Genomic DNA, 21,954 nt, shown 5'->3' on the forward strand with positions numbered 1-21,954 from the left:
ATAATAAATTTATTTTTATTTAGATACTATCATCTATCCCTCGCTACATTGCTCTTTCTTTCCAAACATGAAACAATCTCAAGCTCTGAAATTTCCAGGAGCATTACGTTAAACTGAATTCCAAATCAATTCCCCACATAAATCAGAGTAAGTACAATCCAATGAGATACCCAGCCAGCCTTTAACATAGGGAATTTACCTAAGCCAAAATCAAAGTCACTGTAACACTAGTTTTCTTCTCGAATTAAATCAAAATGCTTGCTTGAGATCAAAATTTTTGTACAAACTTACATTCAATAAGCATATGATGTTATCCCCAACACAAGATCAATCAGTGATAAATTATAAAATATGCTAATATTTAATTTTTCTTTCTTTGGGAATTATAAATTTAAGTAATCACTTTAAACCTTCATTACTTCATCATAAATCCAAGTGACTTTTCGATTATTTTTCTAGCTGCTGTTGTTAGCCAAGTTGATTTTAAAACTGGGATTATCTTTAATACATTTTAATGTCTTACAAATTTTAAAGTGTTTAAATAAACATTTATTCTGTGAAAATCTTAATGACTTTTGATTGTTTTTTTCCCTGCAGTAATTCCTATTAATTTCCACGTGCTTTAAAATTTCAATATTTTTAGCACAATATTATAAATAATGTCTCATCAGTTTCCACTCGCACATTTAGATAATTTTTTGACAGGCTTTACTTGGGTAGATTTTATCACAAATCTAAATTATTTTGAAATGGTTACTTTCACAGTTACTGCTATGCATTTCTACATGGTTTTGAAAGCCTCCACTTTTTTAAAATCAGCTATTGTTATAACATTCAAATTTCGTGCAACCAACTTAATTAAACATTCTTTAAACAGGGTTTCCACTCAATTTCAGAAAAACAATTCTCTGACTTTTCCAGGTATATCAGGTAAATTTCAAAGAAAATCCAGATGATATTTAATCGATACCACACACTTTCATTGCACGAGGATAAAAATGTGTCAGTTTGACTTAAAATCCATGCATTCTACAACAAATAATTGCAATACATGTTAGAATTATCATTACATTATAGAATTATTTTGAATCTTAACAACTGTTTACAGTAACTGACAACTCTAGGACTGGTTACTTTCTAAATATAATATAGGTATTTTCTAGGTTATTTAAAAAAAAATTACAACAATTTATCTTTGGAGTCAAAATAAAATTCCCCGAAAATTCCAGGTTTTCTCTGACCCGTGTGAGCCCTGTTTAAAATAATAAGCAAACAAAAATTTCATGCTATTTGCTATTAATATTATTTAAGATTTGTCTAGACAAGACATTGACACATATATCAGAGCAAAAAGGAATAAATAAATAAAATAAAAAAACATACCCATAAGTACAGATCCTAATACTTCAAATATGGTAGCTAGAATGCAAGCCTGACGCAATGAAAGAGCTTTAGAGCCAACAGATGTACCAAATGAATTTGCAACATCATTTGCACCAACACCAAATGCTAGGAAAAATCCAACTATGAAGCCTAATATGAGAACCCAGAGCACATCACTAGAAAATGGCTCCATGCTGGTTTCTGAAAAATAAAATTAACAGATTAATATTAATTTAAATTTGCCCACATTTTTACAAATTAAAATTTTATCTATGACACATAGCCTAACTCATTTATGCTGAGTACCAAGGTAATTACAATGAAACCTCTTGGGAGCGAATACTCTTTGTTCCTAAGTAAAATGGTCGCTAATGGGGGTAGGTCGTTCTTAGGGGTTAAGTTTATTAACTTACAAATCTTATCAAAAGTACATGATTTTTCACAAACTACGTTAATTTTTATTGTGATTTTCTGGGTTCAGAAATGCTCTTTGATTTGGCGTCCTGAAAACTGGATCAATGAATAAAATTTAGCATCAATAAAAACTATTCCTACTGATATAATTATGTTTTTTGTTCAAGTTTGTTTTTAATTTTACATCATAAGAATTAGTTCGCTTTACGAGATAAGAGGTTTGTTTGCATGATTCACACCAAGATATTTGAGAAATCTTTTCACTATATTTCTTTCTTTGCATACTTTCCTACATACAACCTTTGATCACGAACTAATTAGGTTAGATCATAATGAACTAATGATAGAGGGATAAAGGTCTGAGAGGGAATGAAAATTGTGTGCCATATTCTTCCATATTTTCTACCAGCTACAAAAGTGATTTTCATTAAATTAAAGAAAGACTAGGAGGCTTTGCCCACTGCTCGCTGGCGCTCGCCAATCCCAGGAACTGCTTTCGCAGTTCATTTCGGATTGCTTCGCAATCCGATGCTCGCGCATTGGATAGCTTTTGTATACTTTTTTGAACACTGAAGTTCCGAAAACTTTAACTATAGAAAATTCTAAACCTGTGCACTTCAATATTAATTTGAAATTGCAAACAGCTCACATATTTTTCTTACTCACACTATTCTAAATTTCAGTTGTTGAGAAAAGTAACTTTTGTAAGTTTTGTTTTAAAGTCTTTCCCACCAGAGGGCTAAAACCATGTGTTGTAAAACAATATGAAATAGGACTGAACGCCGGATGTAAAGCATCGGCTTCGATGAAGATAATTTTGTGAGAATTTTTTTGATAATTCAGTGAGTGCGATTAGACATATGATATGCTCACTACGTGCTCTTGCACGCCGAAGCCTATCAATTAAAACATATTAGCGTTTTATATAATATAGATTAGCCATATTATGCTCACTATGTGCTCTTGCAATTAAAAATGAAAACTGTTGCCAATGCGAGAAAAGAAATATCATCGGTTTTATTGATACATATGTATTAGCGCTTTATATAATATAGATTACTTTTAATAACAAGGTTTTAACACATTAAATTAAACATTTATATATTAAACCCTAATCTTTTTCAACTTGAACTCGTAATAAGAGAGTTCAAATGTATATTTTAAAGATTACACAAACCAATAAAAAATCATAAAAAAAAACCATTTTAATCTTCTTAAAAAAAAAAATAAAAAAATTTTTAAATTTTAGTTAAAGTAAATCCGTTAATTGAACACAGTTTTGTATTAGTACATTAGTAGTTCTCATCAGTTTCCAATATGCAGTAATAATGTTATTGAAATATTTAATGTAGCAAAATGTGTATAAATTCTCTATTTTATATATAAAAAAAAAATAATAATATTTTTAACATAGACAGTTACTAGAAAATAAATCAATTGAAAATTGAACTTTTTTAAAAATTGAAAATCTATTTCAAAAGGGTAAACAGTGCAGAGTGAAGAGATTACTGAAAGGTATAATAATTGACATAGTAATAACACAGGACTCTAAAGTAGCGGTTGTTCATAGTTTGGAACCACTAAAATTTAGCTAGGAAAACTATGAAATAAATTATCAATGACCACTCCACACATACTAGCAAACAATGAAAAGGGGTTGTATACTGTTTCAGTTTTGCTATGCATTTTTGCAACAAAATAGTTTATTTCATTAAAATTGTTAAGATTTTTTTAAAAAGTTTTAACACAATCCATAGATAATATTTATTTAAATTTACTGTTTTTTCAAAAAAAAATATCTAATGAAAGACATGGAAATAGAGCAGTGAATAATATATAGACAAGTATTATCCTTTAGTTATTGCAGATACATTACTACCCAAATAATAAACTATTAAAAAAGAGCTACATGTATTATTAACATAATTAAAAATTTGAATAACAAACTTAAAATATCACTCTAAAAACATTTATTTTTCAACAACTTTTTTAATGTATTTCTCAAGAAAAAAGCTTGTTAAATTCAAAACACACCTAAGTATATTTTAACTATAATACAAAGTAAACAAATAGGATTTAAAAAGAAAAAAACATATCACAGACAAAATCAAGATATATGTTTTAATAAAAAAATCAACCAATTTTTTGAAAAATTTATTCAACCAAAATTTTTCTTCCTTTTTCATTTATTAAATCTAATAAAAACATTTTTTTTACACACAACTGAATGAAGTTCATTGAGAAAAATAATAAATGTCTTATAAAATGTTAGATAAGATTATAATTGTAAACAAGACATGGTTGTATAAATCTCTAGATGTTTACAGTATTGTTAACCTTCTTAAAAGAAATTATTTTATCGATAAAGAATAATGTTATCAATTACTTGAAAAAAAATCCTTGATAAACTTGTTTACTTTTAAATATGCCACAGATAGTAAAAGAAAACATAATTTAAATAACCAGACATTAGACTTATTATTCAAACAGCACAATCAATTAATACCAATATTCCGGTCATAATAAATTTGAGCGTAACATATGTTTTTATATATTTTTAAAAATATATATATATAAATTATATTTTTTTATGTATATATAATTGAATAATCTGACTAGCATAATACATATTACGGAAATAACTAGTAAAAAGTTTGAACACAATTAGACTCTATTTAAAGAAAACTTACATTGAATGTGAGTGTTGAGAAATGTTTAATACTGGAAGTAAACATGAATCGCGTAACAAATTTCACACATTGAAAAACGTGCCGCGCCAAGTCAAATTTGATATAAATCAATGAAGAGATAATAATATAACGCAATACAGTTTAAATAACATCACAGAAATACAATAACTATAATAGTTAAATCGAAGATTAATTTAAAGATAATTAAAAACGAAGAAAAAATATTTAATAAATTTAAAAGTACTAACCAATGAATGATGATAATTCGAAGTTATTTTAAAAAATATATGGAAACAATTTACGTCATGTAACAGTGAAACATCGTGAAACGTTTAAAAGACATAGATGTAAAAGGTTTTTACAGATCATAATTATTCCGTAAGTAACAGAATTATAAATTATTAGCACGCGTCTTTAACCACGTGCGTCACGGCGAAATTCTGAGGAGAAAAAGGAACTCTAAATGAAAAAATAAACAAAGCTTGCAAGTTTGCGGTTGGCGGTTCGGCAAATGGATTTTAACTGCTTCAGTAAATATTACTTGTGAAGTCTCGGCGCAATACGTTTACATATTTTTTATTACATTAGAAATGAAAAAGACAATGATTCGCTAAAATCAAAACTAATTCCAATTTCAGTTAAACAAACTACGAAATAAACTCTCAAAAACGGTGCGTGGGTGGCAATCGTACCGTAGTTGATTCCGTTTCTTTTTTTCAAATTTTTTTTTCTCTATGATCAATTTTTCTTTACAAATTTCTAATAGTTCTTCTACCAAAGAAAATTACTTTCATTACATTTTTGCAAATAATAAAATTCAAGAATAGATTGAAACTATGTCATTTGGTGGGACAATGAGCTAAATTGTTTATAAATGAAGAAAAAAACATTAATTACTTGAATTGATATAAAAATTTGAAAGAGAATCATGCTATTATTGCAATACAATTAGTGCTATAATTTTGTTTCCTGAAATATAACTTTGTTTGAATTGTAGAACAGGGGAGAAGCTAGCAGGGAGGCAATATCCTCACCCCTCTCGGGTAGTATTCGAGGTTTTTACTGAATAACATTCAACACTCTAAATTTTCTATTCAGTAAGCTTTTTATTTATTTATTTCTAATTTCACTTTCATAATAAAATATCTTTGTTATTCGGTCTATTATCACGTCATGCTTCTACACTATACTGTTTGTATTCGTTTGTCCGATGGTCAGATGTCCTTCAATACCCAGTACTGTATTTTTTTATAGAAATTGGAATTAATTATCTTTTCCGTCAGTCAAATCTAATCAAGTAGAAAAAATTCTGCTTTTTAGTAACTCATGTGATTTCTCAATTTTCCGACCCCAAAATATTACTCAGAAATTATTATAATATCACTTTTAAAAAAATTAAATCTTTTAGGCAGTTTCCATCCATTTTTGGCGAATATTCGTCTCTTGGTTCAATAAATGAAATTTGACCAACACGAAACATTAATAATCAAAACGTAATATTGATAAATGGTGCGATGTTTTTATTCACGCGATGGTTTTTAATGCAGGTAAAATTAATTACTTACTCTGGATATTTTTTTCTTTCATACGAATGTTACATGATTTATTTTATTTTATTTCAATCATCGAATTTGCTTTAGTCGAAATCAAAACTATTCTGCTGAGCTCTCCAATCAATATTTTTAATACGAAATATCATTTTTTCACTTAATATATTAAATCAATGCGCAGCCACAAAGCATCAAGTGTCATAGTATCAAAACATTCAGGGCAATGTTGCTGAAGCTAGAAGGTTTGATATGGAGACGCAAAGAGATAGCTTTTTTAGAACTAACTAAATGGCCGCAATGATTAAAATTTAAATAATATTATTGTGTAAAAATGTTCAATATATCTTCTGTTCTTCTGTCTAAAAAAATCAAGTAACTTTCTAGTTGGCTCTCTTGGTTGGCTTGTTCAGATTGAAACTAGAAGAAATTACCCTTCGTTTTGATAAAGAGTTACCCAAATATGCATGGATAAAACAATTTATGATTTACAAGAAATTCTTTAAGCAGTCAGATATCATCCATGCCATTAAAGCTGATAGCATTAGATGGTTATGACACCTCTACAGATAGGATGACAATAAACTAACGAAGAAAGCGACTTTTTCGAAACCAAATAAATCCCGTAAGAGAGGCCGACCACCCATTAGGTGCCTACACAGAGTTGAAAAAGACCTCGATCGGTGATCGAAGATAGAGGACAATGGTGATTAACAGGGCAAGATGGCGAAAACTCACTGAGACGCCCTTGGCCTGTCCCGGGCTGTAGTGCAGAAGAAGAAGAAGAAAAGAGCGATTTATTTTGATTTAGCGTATGCCTGTTCTGAAAAATGAAATAATCAAAACGAATATTCGTAAGAGCAGACGGCGAATATTTCAGCGCTGAAATTTTATTATTGTATTTATTCATTAGGGACATAAATATATTTCTAAAGCAAAAATGACTTGCATGAGATAGAATTACATTTAATTGCTTTAGAACTTATATGGAAGGTAACATATTTACAGCTCTTAGATAAATTTGGAATTCTTCTAAAAGATGAAGAAATATGTGTTTCAAAATAATGTTTAAGCGTGGAAAAAATTAGAAAGCCTCCAAAATCTGATAAATCATTTTTAAATTAGAGTGAACGTAGAATATATCAAATTCTATCCAAGCTGATTTTTATTGTTTTGAATACTTCTTTTTCTTTTCTAAACTTCGATAATGATTCATTAGACTTGAGCGTTTCATTAGATAGCGTTTTTATTTTTCTACTTTCACTTAAATACAATTCTTAACATTCGCTTAAATTTTCTCACTTAAATATTGTTAAAGCAAATTACCTTATTTTGAAGAAGCAATTTTAGTACTACAAAAAATAAATTTATTTATTTAGAAGTTTATTTTTACATGATAACGTGTTAATAATAATAATAAAAATTTTGAGCAAATCAAATCTGCTTAATCTTACACGTAGGCCTGAAAGTTAAGTCGGCTCCTTATGCCTTGGGCTCATCAGAATCAACAAAAAGCTATAGGAATAATAGATTTTTAATATTTTCTTTTCGAAGCAAGTGTGTTGTAACAATTTTTTAGTATGGATGAGGAGTGATGTCATTAATACTGTAAATACTTTCAAGCTTATCTTGCTAATAATTATAGCATAAATAATACAAGCTGATACTAAGCCAGTCTTGAAATATTCATAACAACACAAGTAATCTGAATTTGTTTATAGTTAAACAAATCTATCTCTTCTCAGTCCTTCCGAACTCTTAAAATCGGAACTCTTATCTCGAGGAACTTTTTTTTAATATCCTAATGCAAACAACGAAAAGAACTAAAAATAGGCATCCGGAAAGAGGCTTCAAAAGATGTGTAAGTGCATAAAAAATAAAATAAATAACGTCTATCTGAAGAGTAACAGGTCGTTGATAACTGTAAAAATGTGAATCAGTTTTCAACCGCTCCATCCGTTGATTGATAGATGATGATCCGTGCAAATTTGTTTGCGATTTAGTGTTAATTCCGCAATAAATCTGTTAGAAATTAAGCTAAAAGTTTTTTTGCTCTTGCTTTACATTAAAATGTATCAAAATGCTCAGTATAAATGCGATTGTGTTTTCAATGGTTTCCAAAATGTGTTCCTCGGATCCCTAGGGTTCCGTGGGAGGTTCACAGGGGCTTCAAAAGTTAAAAGTTTTTTTTCCTTTAAAAAAAGCAGTAATGGTTTTTGAAACAGGTTATAATATTTATATACAATCAAAATCCATTATTTACTTAATATTTTGGTCAGTTTTATGAAATTATTTACGCAAAATTTCAGTGATAAAAAAGTGTTATTTTAAAAAATATTTTTTTCTGATAACAATGTAAACCTGTGATACAATGATTTGTATTGAATAAATTATGAAAAAGCTTAGCATTTATGCAAAATTTCACTATTTCATATCTAACTTTTCAATTCACAGAGAATAACAAAATTCAACTATTTAAACAATTCATTCCACGTTCATAATTCACAAAAACCATAATTAGCTTTTTTTTTTTCATTTTTGCTACGCATACTCAAAGAACAAATTCAGAGCTAGACTACATGACGCTCCAGACTTGTGAATTCAACTGTCTAACATGAAATCTAATTATGACTATTATTGATAAAAGTACGAAAAAATTAACATTAATAGTTTCAAAATGCATAGTAGAATTCCTTCGTTTAGGTTTACAGTTGCTAATGAACTTTATACATCAATTCGGGATTCCACCAAATGAAAGTTGATCATTTAGTATTCCATGACCGGAAAAAATTGGGAGCCGCTGTCTAGAACATGAAAATGTCGTATAATATTAGATTTCGGACAAATATGGAGAGCTAAAATGCAAATAGTATAAACGTACAAATTAAACTATAAAAAAATTGTAATTAAAAAATAATTTTTGCAAAAATTATTAGAACTCTTATGAAAATTTAAATATAATTGTTTTTATATGAAGCAATAGGTGCACATAACTGGTATTTATTAAGTCATAATTCAAGTAATCTTTTATAATCACAAATGCTTATTTTTAAATTTAAATATTCATATTCTATGGTAAGTATCACAAATTTTTAAAGAAAATGGAGCGTTAACATAATTTCATTCAGAATTCATCTATGCAACAGTTCAGTGCAAGGGTGAATCTCTTTATACTCTTAGTTAAATATGCTTTCGAAAGACAAGCACACTTTTAAGACCATTAAATTAAAACGTTATCTATGCTTTTTTTTAGTCTTGAAACATCAATAATGAAACATATTATTTTTTATTATTTTAGAAAAAATGTAAAAATGAAGAATCATAAATTATTATTTTTACAAATAAATCATGCTAAAAGGTTTTGCAAATTGTAGATATCTAGTATTTTTTAAGAGTTAATAATACCACAGAGTTTCTTTAAAGATACAAATTCTTTAATTGTAGTGTACATTTAGCGAATTTATTCAGAGGCGGAAAGGAAAAGTCTTATTAAAAATTTTTTTACAGGAAATGTATCCAAGTGGACAAGTAGTGAAAATACTCTATTATACATTACATTAATGCAAGTTTATTTATTTTCTAAAGCAATGTGAAATTAAATATGAATGCAGTGTGTTATTTTAAACAGAATGCATTTGACCGATACGCTATTTTGAATCTTTCAGATTTAGATGGCCATGGAAAATTAATCAAAAATAAGAGAGGTTTAACTTTGTGCTATGTGCTATATGGGAATAAAGTTAAACAGCGTGAAAAACATAAATAAAAACTCAAAATAGTTATATAATAGTTTCGGTTTTACGATGAAGAACCTTCAAACACAAATGAAAGAAGAAGGCTTTTAGGAAGAGAGGAAAGTTTCAAGCAACAACAAAGAAAAAGGTGATTGACTAAAAGGGGATTGAAAACAAGAAGATTCATAAGACAATAGTTTGGAGTTGCGTCTCTGATCGTGAAACCGAGCACGATTGTCGCTGTTTCAATAACATGATTCACAGTTAACCTAGGTTAGAAATGCATAATTGTATTATTAAGTGACTTTAAATTAATTTGCAAATATCTTTCAGCTTTAGTGTAATTTCATTACAAATCAGATGACTACCAATGATTATCTCGAATTTCAACGCCTCATCAACACAGACTTTTTTCCCTTCAAATTTTACTTAGTTGCTAACTATCTATTCCTCTAATTCCTAACAAAACCTGACAAAATTATCACTAAATGAAAAATAATTTTTTTTTTTTTTTGGGGGGGGGGAACTAATTTTAATATGTTTCTTAGTTTTAATTTATGAATACATTTGAACTCTCGCCTCGCTTCTCGCTGTCCATCACTCGCTGTTATTGGTAGTGAAACCGGGCGCAAATCTTGTATTACAAGTTTCTTTCCATTTCTTTATACATACTTTTAAAAATTATCAGAAATCCAAATGAACTGCCAATTTGGAAAAAAATTTCGTATTTCTAAGTCAAAATTTGTCAAAAGACACTCACATAACAAAAAAATAAATAAAATAAAATAAAAAAAACACTAAATTTATAAAAGATAATGATAAAAATATTCCAAAAGTGGTGTCAAACTCAAAGTGTTAAGTGTGTAGCCACCCCGGAGGAAACCACAATATAATGTTTATAAATGATTTCTATTACATTAGTATCGAAAAGAGAACATCCCCACCAGGCGTATTCACAGCATTTGATACTACAGAAACTATAACAATGCGATTATGTACTAATCAGAAGCATATATAGGATTTCGTTATGTAGTGGATGGATCAAGTATCTCACCTTAAGTTACAAATACGTAATTGATATTTTAAAATGAAAATATGGAAAATATTATTAATAGCAATTTTATCGACAAATGTTTTAAAAAATATTCATGCTTCACGAGTAAGATTTGAGAATTCCCTGGTTGCATTACAGGTATATAATTTCGCTGCTTGGGTATAAAATTAAATGTTCGAATTTATTTGCCTAAATTTCCTCATGTTAGTTCCCTTTCTGAAATATAACTCTCGCTTTTGATGATTCAGCAAACCTTAAGCAGTATTTCGTTAATTTTGAGAATCATTTCCTCCCGAAAACATGTGATTTGAACTCTTAAATGCATGACGAAAAAGTTTTCTCAATTTGAAAACTCTTCGTTGTGTATTGTGGGAGATTGTTAACTAGAATGACGAAACTAGAATAAAGACTAGACAATCGAAAATAAACAGATGAGTTACGCTTGACCGGTTTGTATGGTAGTCAAGAAGATGACCTTATGCCAAGAAGATCCGGAGATCGAATCCCTCTTCAGGCATGGGTGTCATTTATCTGTCTGTACTTGTTGTGTCGTACTGTTTATATGGTGCCCACGTTAAAATGATTATTAAAAAAGTAAGGCCCTGCAAGTTTTATTTTGGAGGCAAAAAAATAGAATGACGAAATACTTCGTAATATTTTGACGAAATTTGCTTCCTCGAAGAAGAGACAATTGCTATTTCGTCACTTTGACGAAATTTTTGCTCGGAGCATATACCAGGAAACGGTTTCCTCAAAAAATAAAGAAAGTTTCGTGATAATCGAGTATTAATTTTTTTCACAGTGTTTAATTAATTATTTCTAGACAGTGCAACTTTTATCAATTAACAAAAGAACATTTAATTAAAAAGAGATTCGTATTTACTTACCACTGTCCAAGACGATTACACTCATTATTATTTTCGATAAAAAAAAAGGATGAATGAAAAGTAAATAATTTAAATAATAAATGGAAATAAAATAATGATGAATCCCAAACTGCTACCTCCCGCAATGATCGAAATCACAGCTCATTTTGATTATTTCTCAATTCACTAACAAATGAGAATAAAAATGAGAGAAACTTTTATATTTTCACAACCACCTCGCACAAAAGACGCCAGTGATCTTGTTTTCAATCTGCAGGGTAAGAATTAAAAATCTAGAGAGAAGGTTAACCAACCTTTCCTGATATGATGATAGCAATGTTTATATTTTGACTCGCATTGCTTTGGGCAATCACACGAACGTCGAGGCACAAAATTGCGTCAATCTGCAATCGAAGTTCAAAAAACGAAAAGATTTAAAAATATGATGAAACTTCCTCTAAAATAAAGATATCATCTCTAAAAATATGAAAATGAAAAAATTTGTACTCATTATTTGCGAAATTATCGAAGGGCTTTTTTTCTCATTAAAATTTTTCTTTGAAAGTGTTATTGTTTAATAAATCATTTGTCTATTTGGAAGAAAAATATGGTAAAGGTAATTTATTTTAAAGTTTATAATATACAATTTTTAATTTATATATTTAGTAGTAAGCATCTAAGATAAAAGTATAAATTTTTTTTTTTAATATTTTGACAAAGTTAGCATATTTTAAAATGAGCACTAATATAATTTTGTATGTTTTAAAATTGAAAACAAATTTTAAGAAATTAAAATTTCAATTTCTTGCATTTCAATAAGGCAAATTTTTAATTAAAAAATGTATAAAATGGTTTCTTATATTTTAATAGAGGTGCATACTTTAAGAATAAATGTTCTATTCCTTGCTGCTTTTTTTTCCCAAATCATTAAGTAATATTTTAAGAAACAAGTATAGTTTGTTTTCTGTTTCAAAACGTTAAATATATCAGTATATAATTAAAACATTGTTAATTACCTATGAATGTCTTATGGAATTTTTTTTTACATAGTAGAGTTGTAAACTTAAATCAAATTTATTATCATTGGAAACAATGAAACGTTAATTAGAGTATAAAAAAGTTGTCCTTAATAAATGGTTGATTTTAAACTGTTGGTCCCTTAAAACTCCAATTCCGTTCAAACATTGTTTGCAGTTTTTTTTATTGGATTGAAATACTTTTTCTTAAATGCTAAAAACCTAGGTTCTATTATTATATGTACTACCAAAGTATATAATGCGAAGTCTGTGAATTTTCAAATTCTCTGTACTATTCTGAATTAAATTTTGCTTTCTGGTTAAAAGTTACGGAATTCAGTTATTCTACCCTATCAGTCACAAAAATATCTGCATACCGAGTGTTGGTCCTACACACGACTGGTGAAAGACTTTTCGCAAGTTTTTGAAAAGTGACCACAGGAATTGACTTCTTGAAGTTCATCACAGTTTTTCAGCTGAGTGGCAGTGAGGATAGTTGGATAATTTCAGGATCAACCTGAGGATCCTTTTAGGTATCATCCTTAACATGCAAGAAAAAATAAATCTATTTTTTATTTACCTCATTTGCTTAAAACTAAGAAACCGTTGCATCGTTGTTAAAATACTCTGTCTTTAATAATTACTTCTCATAACTTTTCTGCCGACAGGTTTAAAGGTAAAGCTAAGAAAAGATCTCCGGCAATAATTTACTTAGTTTTTCTTTGTCAATTTATCAATTGCCAATAAACAGTAGCCACATAATGGATGCTATCCTCACTGAAATAGTTAATTCAGTTTTTGAACATTCATTTCCATAAATCCTAGCTGTGAAAATCTAGGTGTGTTAATGGAAAAGTTATTTTGCTGGAACAGAAATGGGATATTACCTAAATATTGTCCAAAAGTTGGGAGAGTAGCACTGCCTAAAATGCCTATATACATCTCAGAGTTCATGATATCTAGGGAGCCAGGCTAAACCATGAAAAACGCCCTCACACCGCGATGGAAAATCCACTACTTTAGGTGGGTGTCTGAATACTTTTGACTAGACAGTGTATGTTCTATTTAAATAGCGCAAATTATTTTTATTTATTTATTATTATTTTTTTATAATATTACATATATAGATTAAAGGTGCTTACATAATTTCTTACCATTTACGTTGTTTAAAGCAAGTGAAAAATGAACAAAACTTATATTGAAGTTGTTCATTTGAATTGTTATTAAGAACAAATTATCATAATTCCTATAAATTTTTGTAAAAATATGCCAGATGAAAAAAGAAAACAACTAATAAATTTCATACTTTAGGTCAAGGTACAAAATTTTAGCTGAAATAAGCTAGACATATTTTTCATTACCATATTCTTATCTAAGTGAAAGCTATATTTTTAAATATATAAGAATACAATCATTCATATTAATAATACATAGATAAGAATAATACATATGTTTATACTTGGCACTCATTTTTCAGTTAAAAATAACATTTTAAGATAAAGCGAGCTAAGTATAGCTGATTTAACCTGTCATTTAAATCCATTACTTGACGTCATATTTTTTACTGCATTCTTGCTTTTATAATTATTGTCTTCTAAGATGTTAGATAAAAAAAGTTTTGTTCAGTTGTTTTTTCTTCTTCAGTTTGCAGTATCCGTACTTATTAATTTAAACTTAAATATTTATGGATAAACTAATAGAAAATCATTTTTAATAAGTATCAACCTATTAGATTTATATCTGATTTTCTACTAGATTAATTTTTCACAATGCACTATATTATAGTAAAATAATTTAATTCGCTTTTCAAAACAGTATTTTTTTGTTTTATTTTAAATCTTCCCAGTTTAATAACTGTAGAGATTTAAAATATGATCAATTTAATTTATTTAATCGAGAATAATTTTAATTTATTTTTAATAATTTAATTTATTTAATCAAGAATAATTTTAATTTATTATTAATTAATTTAATTTATTTTACTACGAATTAGTTTGATCATTGCAAATTGTACACATTTGCAATTCAGCCAAGTATCTTAAAATATACAATGCCCTCAAAATAAAGTTTTTATAATTAACTGTTTCAAAATACAATGTAAAAGCAAATCGTGATAAGTCAAATATAATTGCAAATATATTATCTATATTTATAATGTTGGTTAGGCAATAACTTAAAAATTTGATTACAAAATAAAAGTTTGTAATTTTATAACATATTTGGGGAAAAAAATACTCAGTTCTCTTTGGGGGGTGAGAGTAACGTAAGTGTTAAAAATTTGGGTAAATTGTTTAATATTGAAAAGTGCACTTTCAGTTATATCCTGTTTTCTTTTGTTTACTTCAAAAGTGTTTTTCAAACTAAGTTTATTTCCTTAAGTACTTATTTCGTATTAAACTTTTTATTATGTCCAAAATAAAAAGTTTACCAGTTATTTTTTTCTTAGCCTCATAATATGTTTGGAGGAAAGGTTGGAGAAAAATATAGAGTAACAAAAGACCTTTTTGAAACATAATTTTACATTAACGGAACATTTAATAATTTGTTTGACGCAAAAATAGAGAAAGATATAATTATGTTCAAAGAGCAAAATATAATCTTGAATTGAAAAGAATTAGTTTGTCGCAGTCACAGATCATAACCTTGTTAGATGAACTTATAGGTAAATCCATTTTAAGCTTTTCTTTTTGACACAAATTTGAAACCTTGACTCATTGAACCTTGACTCATTCACTCAAACAATCACATCAAAATTAAATGCTATAATTTGAATGAATTATAATTATATTTGAACAACTTAACATTCACTAAATAATAATAAAATGGGGCTTAATCAGGCTTAAAAATAGGAGAAAATACTCAATCAAAAAATGTATTATGTATTAAGATTCATTTAAGTAAGTTTGCCTTATATTATTAAAATAAATTTGATGCGACTTAGGTTAACTGATGGCGCCAATGTACTTTATTTTTTTGCCAATCATATTTTTATCGAAAACACATTTAAATCGCTTGTAAAGTAGCCCAGAGGCAAGGACACAGTTGGTTTGAGATACATTTCATAGTTTTATTATTTTTTTTAACATAACTTTCGTCAGTTCTTGTTTTTCTATAGTGATGTCCACTGTTTACTGGAATATAGCATAGCAAAATAACAGTTATTTAAAATATTCCTTTCATCGATCATAGAAATTGTGCGTAGTAAATTACGTATATATATTCTATTTTTTATTATTAATGTTAGGTTTTCTAAAGACAATAAATCAAAAACTGTCAGGCATATGTTTTTAAGATATATTGATAAAATTAGTGAAAAATAAAAGTATCTACAATAGTATAAGCATGCACTTAAAATGAATAACGGTAAGTAATTTTATTTTTTCGTTGTTGAATTTTGAAAGGACTTTTCACAATTTTCAAAAGCAAGGTTCAAATAATTTTCATTTACGGACTCATTTTTGCCATATGGTAACTTAACTAATATTTTATTTCATGCTAACATGTTTTATTGTATACTTTTATTTTGTTTACTTTGAGTTAAGTATTTTACTATGAAAAATATTGATAGGTATATTTTAATACTGGGCAGGCCCGGATTAAGAGGTAAAGTTTACCAGTGCAGTGCCCTAGGCCAGTGTTTCCCAACCTTTTTATTTCCGCGGACCTGTCAATGTTTGAGATTTTTGCCACGGCCCGCTTGGGGGGGGGAGTTGATTATTTATATTTTGGGATATTTGATTTATTAATTTTAATTCAGTTGTATTGAAACATGCCTTCAAAATAAAATACAGTCACACCAAAAAATAAATATAAAGTGATTTAACATTTTAACTTACTAGAACATTAAGTCAAATAGTCACGATCGAGAGAGAAGACGAAGTTCTTCATTAGTTCCAATGTATATTTCGTGCCTAGCTTTCGTGTTTTATTTATGATATTTACAGTTATAATGATTGATTTTTTTAAAATTAAAACTAATTGAAAAAAAATAGTTGCGGTGGCTATCTTTTTTTTTTTTTTTTTTTTTTTACTTTTTAAAACATTAAAAAATTTGCGTCACTACCTTCGGAGGCCCTTTTTTTTAAATAAATAAAATTTTAAAGAAACACAACTATTTTTAATTTGGGGTATAAACCTAGGAATTTAAATTCAGTTTCAATGAAATGGGCGGTCCGGTATCATTTGATCCACGGACCGATACCGGTCCGTGGACCGGGGGTTGGGGAACACTGCCCTAGGCCATTCAAATTTTTGGGGCCCTTTGATTAGGTTGTTTTTCTCGTACATTTTTAATTTATTCAATTATAAAAATATTTATATATCTTTTCATGTAAGAAAGCATATTTAAAATAAAAATAAATAATAATTAATTAAATTTTACTTTATTTTGTTAAATTAGAACTAAAAAATAATCATAACATTTTGAAAAAATTTAAATATATATTTGAAATAGATTTTTTTAAAAAAAAATCATTGTTTTTCTTAATTTTTTTAAATTTATTTTCAAAAAAATCAATTTTAAGGGGGCCCCTAATCATTGGGGGCCCCAGGCCATGGCCTAGTCTGGCCTAATGGGTAATCCGGCACTGATACTGGCTAAAATCGATAAAATAAGCTCAAAGCATATTCTTATTATTCAATTTTAAGCCATTATTACTGCACGTTGCTCGTTTTAGCAATCTTGTAATCTTTTATTCCACTATATCGGACTGAATATATTTGAGCTCTTATTTAAATAATATCGTTTGGTACTACGCCAAAACCACAAATCCGCTAATTTTGCCCTTTTTGTATTTTTTTCTTTTTATTCCTCGATTAGTCAACTACACTATGCCGAAGACACGAAGGAGAAAATCATACATAATAAGTTGAAAATAAACTATAATTTTTTTTAAAAGAAAAATAATACAATAATGCACAGGAGAGTAAAAATTAAAATACATTTATCTTCCAATTACATTTTACTACTTGTGTGGTTTTGGGATGGTGCTGATGGCAATATATTTTTAAATCAAATCATTAATTCATGAATTGCACTGATTAAAAAGCTGATCCATTCCCTTCTTTTGAAGGTTAATTAATTTGTTGGAAGGTTTGGGGATCAATGTTTGAAATTTCATTAATTTTTTTGAATTATTTTCCTTGGTTGACATAGGTCTTTTTCGCAATCGGAAACATTGATTTTGTTGTTAACGTCACATGAGCGCCCTTCAATATCATAATTTAGATCAGAGAACAGACAGTAGGCTTCCATAATTGTATAATTTTTGCAACAATAATTGCTTTGAAATTATGTATTTTTTTTTTAATGTGACTTGAACTAACACTGACTCTTGCATCGTTTTTCTTTCTTCTTTCTTTTTTAATGCTTAAACATTTTTATTTCAGTTTTAAAATACATATGTCTGAATTCACTTCGTAGCCTTTCTTTACCCGAATAATTTGGTTGGGTAAAGAAAGGCGGCGACGAAAAAACGAAAAATCTGAGAAAGACGAAAAATTCAAATTAGACTATTTAAAAAAAAAAAAAATTGTTTATAAATTAAAATTTTTAAATATGCGATCTAAAGCGTGTAATAAATTAAATTAAAATTTAATTAATAATGCGACCGTTGCTATTTGAATTCAGTTTTTCAATTTTTAGTACTGTGTCACATAATGTTAAGTCTCCTCCTTTAATTAACCAATTTTATGACTCTAGGAAAATATTTGTTCCAAATTGAGTTTTTGTTCAAAAATGATTCTAGCCAGTAATTTGAAAATTGGGTACTTGCACTTCAGGAAGAAGAGCAAGACCTCCCATACCCACACATGTGACCTATGACGTCAGCGCCAACTAATATTTATCTGCAAAATGGCGTATTAAAGTAGAGCTAAGTTTCTCCACATAAGTTAAAATATTAATTAACGATAAGTTAATTAAATACAGAGCAGTATAGCGTATTGAATAAGTTGAAGGATAATTATTTCTCGTCTATTTCTTTTACATAACTTAGATTTATTATTTGTTTATGTAATTTATTGTAACTGTGATATATTTTTATTTTGTGTACCTGGTAACGTCGATGCATAATTAGTTTGTTTATTTTCTGCGTGGTTTCGTGCCTGTGTTAGTTTTAAGTTTCTGTGTTAATATATAGTGAAAGAATTGAAATCTTTGAGAAAGAATCTTTGTGAATGAATTTAGAATGCGTCACTTAAAGAGAATTGATACTTGACGGAATTGGCTTAATCGAAATAGAATGGAAAAAACAGTTGCTAACGTAAGCAAATGCCACGTTTCAACAACCAATCAGGATTGAGATACCCAAAACTACGTCACTGGCAGGTATCCCATAAAGTATGTGGATTTGAAATATTAATAAAAGCTAAAGAAAAGTTTCTGTGAAGGGATCATTTCATCGAAACTACACAGAGTTTTAACTATTTTAGAATGCTTTGAAAAAAAGAGTACGGGTACTTGCAATCACTCATTTCATCAATCGCTGCTTAAAACCAGCCTTGGAGAAGAGAAATCGGAAGCAGTTTTGAGGACAAAAAAAAAGGTGATTTTCTCCACATTTCCTCGAACTTTTCTTCGATATGGCCTCATTTATCATCCATTTAATCTGGAAAATACGACGGGTTCAAGAGATCGAGGAATGTTATTTTGATACATCCACCCTCGTTGAAACATATATACCCAACAGACGATATTCATCATGCAACAAACGTGACATAATAAACGTGACACAATCTTAGTCGTGTTTTCAAACTACCTTGTTAGGTTATGAGTGCATTGCTTAAAAATAAACGTATTGAATATAATTATAGGAATCATTAAAATATATTGTAATGACAAAACAAAAAAAAAATTTTTTTTTCCTTAAATATTTTTGCTAGTTTAGGAGTCAAAGTCAAGACTGCGAAAATCTGTAATGAAGATTTGCAAATTACGGCTTTTATTGACAGTTCAGTTAAGATCCAAGATCCTGATTCGACATACTGCACTAAACTTAAACGACAATACGTATTCAAGGCAACAAAATCAAACTATGTTATAATCTAAGTCTGATGAAATAAAAAAAGGAATAAAATATTACAAGCAGCAAAAAATGACTGTCTAAAATAATAGAGACCGGTATTAATTAAAAAAGCTTTTTTTTGCTTGCAAATACCTTTAATAAAATGAAAGACACATAATGTTTATAATTAATTACAGTGATGTGATTAGGTGTTTGGAGTAATATGAAGCAGCCATTTTTCGCTTTTGAAACAATTTGGGGCAAAACAGTTTAAAACTTTGAAATTGTTTTACTTGGAATAATGTAAAGTTAATATTAATTATAAACAACATAAAATAAAATAAAATTATCAATTTCGTCACTTTTGCTGCAAAATAAGTTATTATTATTTTCAGCTCATCTAGTTAAGTTTCATAGTACTTTAAGCAGAAAAATAATATTTCATAGTATATTTTGAGTCAAAAAGTATTATTTTAAAGTTAACTACATAAAAAAGCAGTGGTCGAAAAAACTCAATTTGTTTACAATTAACTACAACTACTTTATTACAGATAGTTAACTAAAACTACAACTACTTCTTTTTAATAAATCTAGTGATTACAAACTACCTTCGAAATGTAGTCATTACCTCACTACTTTTGAGAGACGAACTTTGCAGGAGAAGCTTAATTTATACAAATGTCTTAATGGTCTTTAATAATAAATTGGCATATTTAAAACATGAAGAATTATTAAGATATTTGTTTACATAAGCCAGTTTGTTATCCTAAACAATTTTTTTAACGATTTTCTTTCTTTTAATCTGCCTTAGCAGCAAATTTTTAAATTAGAAGATACTCAGAAACTACTAAATATTTGCGATTTTGTTAAGTGTTTGTTAAGTAATGCTCTTTTATTTCCTCATAAAGTAGAATGAAAATTAGAGAGAAAAATAAGTTCTCTTTTACTGGAATGACATGCATTTATGCTATAGTGCTTGACGAATGAACAGTGCGGAAAAAAGAAAAAGAAATATAAACGCCCTTAAAAACTTTTGATCTAATGATCGGATCTTCACGCACTGGAACACTCTCTCTCTCTCTCTCTCTCTCTCTCTCTCTCTCTCTCTCTCTCTCTCTCTCTCTCTCTCTCTCTCTCTCTCTCTCTCTCTCTCTCTCTCTCTCTCTCTCTCTCTCTCTCTCTCTCTCTCTCTCTCTCTCTCTCTCTCTCTCTCTCTCTCTCTCTCTCTCTCTCTCTCTCTCTCCCCCCCCCCAAACCGGGGGCCGGATCTTTGACATGACTGGTCTAAATGAAAATTTGACCAATGTCTAGTTATTGGGGCTCCTATCCCTCTGTCCAGATGTCGAACTTAAACATCATATGCTGTTTAATATAAAACGATATATAATAAAAAAATATTTCATGTTTTTTCTCAACTTAATAAAACTGTTTTTAACCATATAATAAGTTTTAGTTTATAACGCCTGACTGACATAATTGACTTAGTGATTCGATACCACTTACAGAAGTGTAACAATGCTTTTTAATAATATCTTCTTAACCAGGATTTTTCGAAATTCACTCGAGTTAATATTAAGTATTAATACTAAAAAGGAATCAGTTCTGATACTGATTTTTTTATTGATGAAGAAAAAGAACTATTCCGTGAAGTAAATTTTTAATACATAATGCGCAATGCTTAACACACTTTAAAATACAGAATAATTGAAAATTACGTATTTTCATTTCCGTTTTTATGAACCTACGAAAGAAAATAAATAAATACTTTAAAATAAAACGATTGTTGCTTCACAGCATTATGAAATCCTATGAAGATAATTATGATGTAAACTCTAACTGCCTATAAATAAATAATATAACTCGGATAATATCCCCCTGCCAGGAATTATTTATAGTCAGGTGAAGTGAAAGTTTATCTATCTGGTGGGTGTTGCACAGGAGCGATTGCTAATTTCTTATTGACGTAAAACGGAAGGAAGAATATACTTGTGACGTCTTAAATTTTCGAGAAATAAGTAAAAAGCAAAGTAATTAGTTCGCAGGTAAAAAAGTTGAGGTGATGAAAATTTCAGACAGAGAGTAACCTTCAGACTGAGACCTCCAAATATATACATATTCAACCAACTAATCTATCGTCTGTTGAGACTTAGGATATAATTTACTAAAATCTGCAATTGTCTTGAATAAATAGAATCAAGTAATAAATTAAATATGCCAAACTACACTAGATTTTAATTCGTGAATTG

At 28.5% G+C, this 21,954-nt stretch overlaps 1 protein-coding gene across 6 annotated transcripts in view; it reads right to left on the bottom strand.

Annotated features, from left to right (window-relative positions):
• The window catches only part of LOC107456885 (sodium-dependent phosphate transporter 1-A), a 92,416-nt gene that overhangs the window by 20,195 nt on the left and 50,267 nt on the right, over positions 1-21,954 (bottom strand). For 3 of the 6 annotated variants that reach the window (XM_016074884.3, XM_071181463.2, XM_071181464.1), the window contains one exon: positions 1,384-1,584. In XM_016074884.3, the coding sequence (XP_015930370.1) occupies positions 1,384-1,576 (193 nt within the window). In that variant the 5' untranslated portion in view covers positions 1,577-1,584. Of the gene's footprint in view, positions 1-1,383; positions 1,585-4,487; positions 4,965-11,709; positions 12,043-21,954 lie in introns of those variants that run through there. The other 3 variants (XM_016074862.3, XM_016074869.4, XM_016074876.3) reach the window with 3 other exon arrangements.

The sequence above is a fragment of the Parasteatoda tepidariorum genome, chromosome 8, assembly GCF_982258835.1.
Source record: "Parasteatoda tepidariorum strain Cologne lab strain chromosome 8, Ptep-v5.0, whole genome shotgun sequence".
NCBI classification, from domain to species: domain Eukaryota; kingdom Metazoa; phylum Arthropoda; class Arachnida; order Araneae; family Theridiidae; genus Parasteatoda; species Parasteatoda tepidariorum.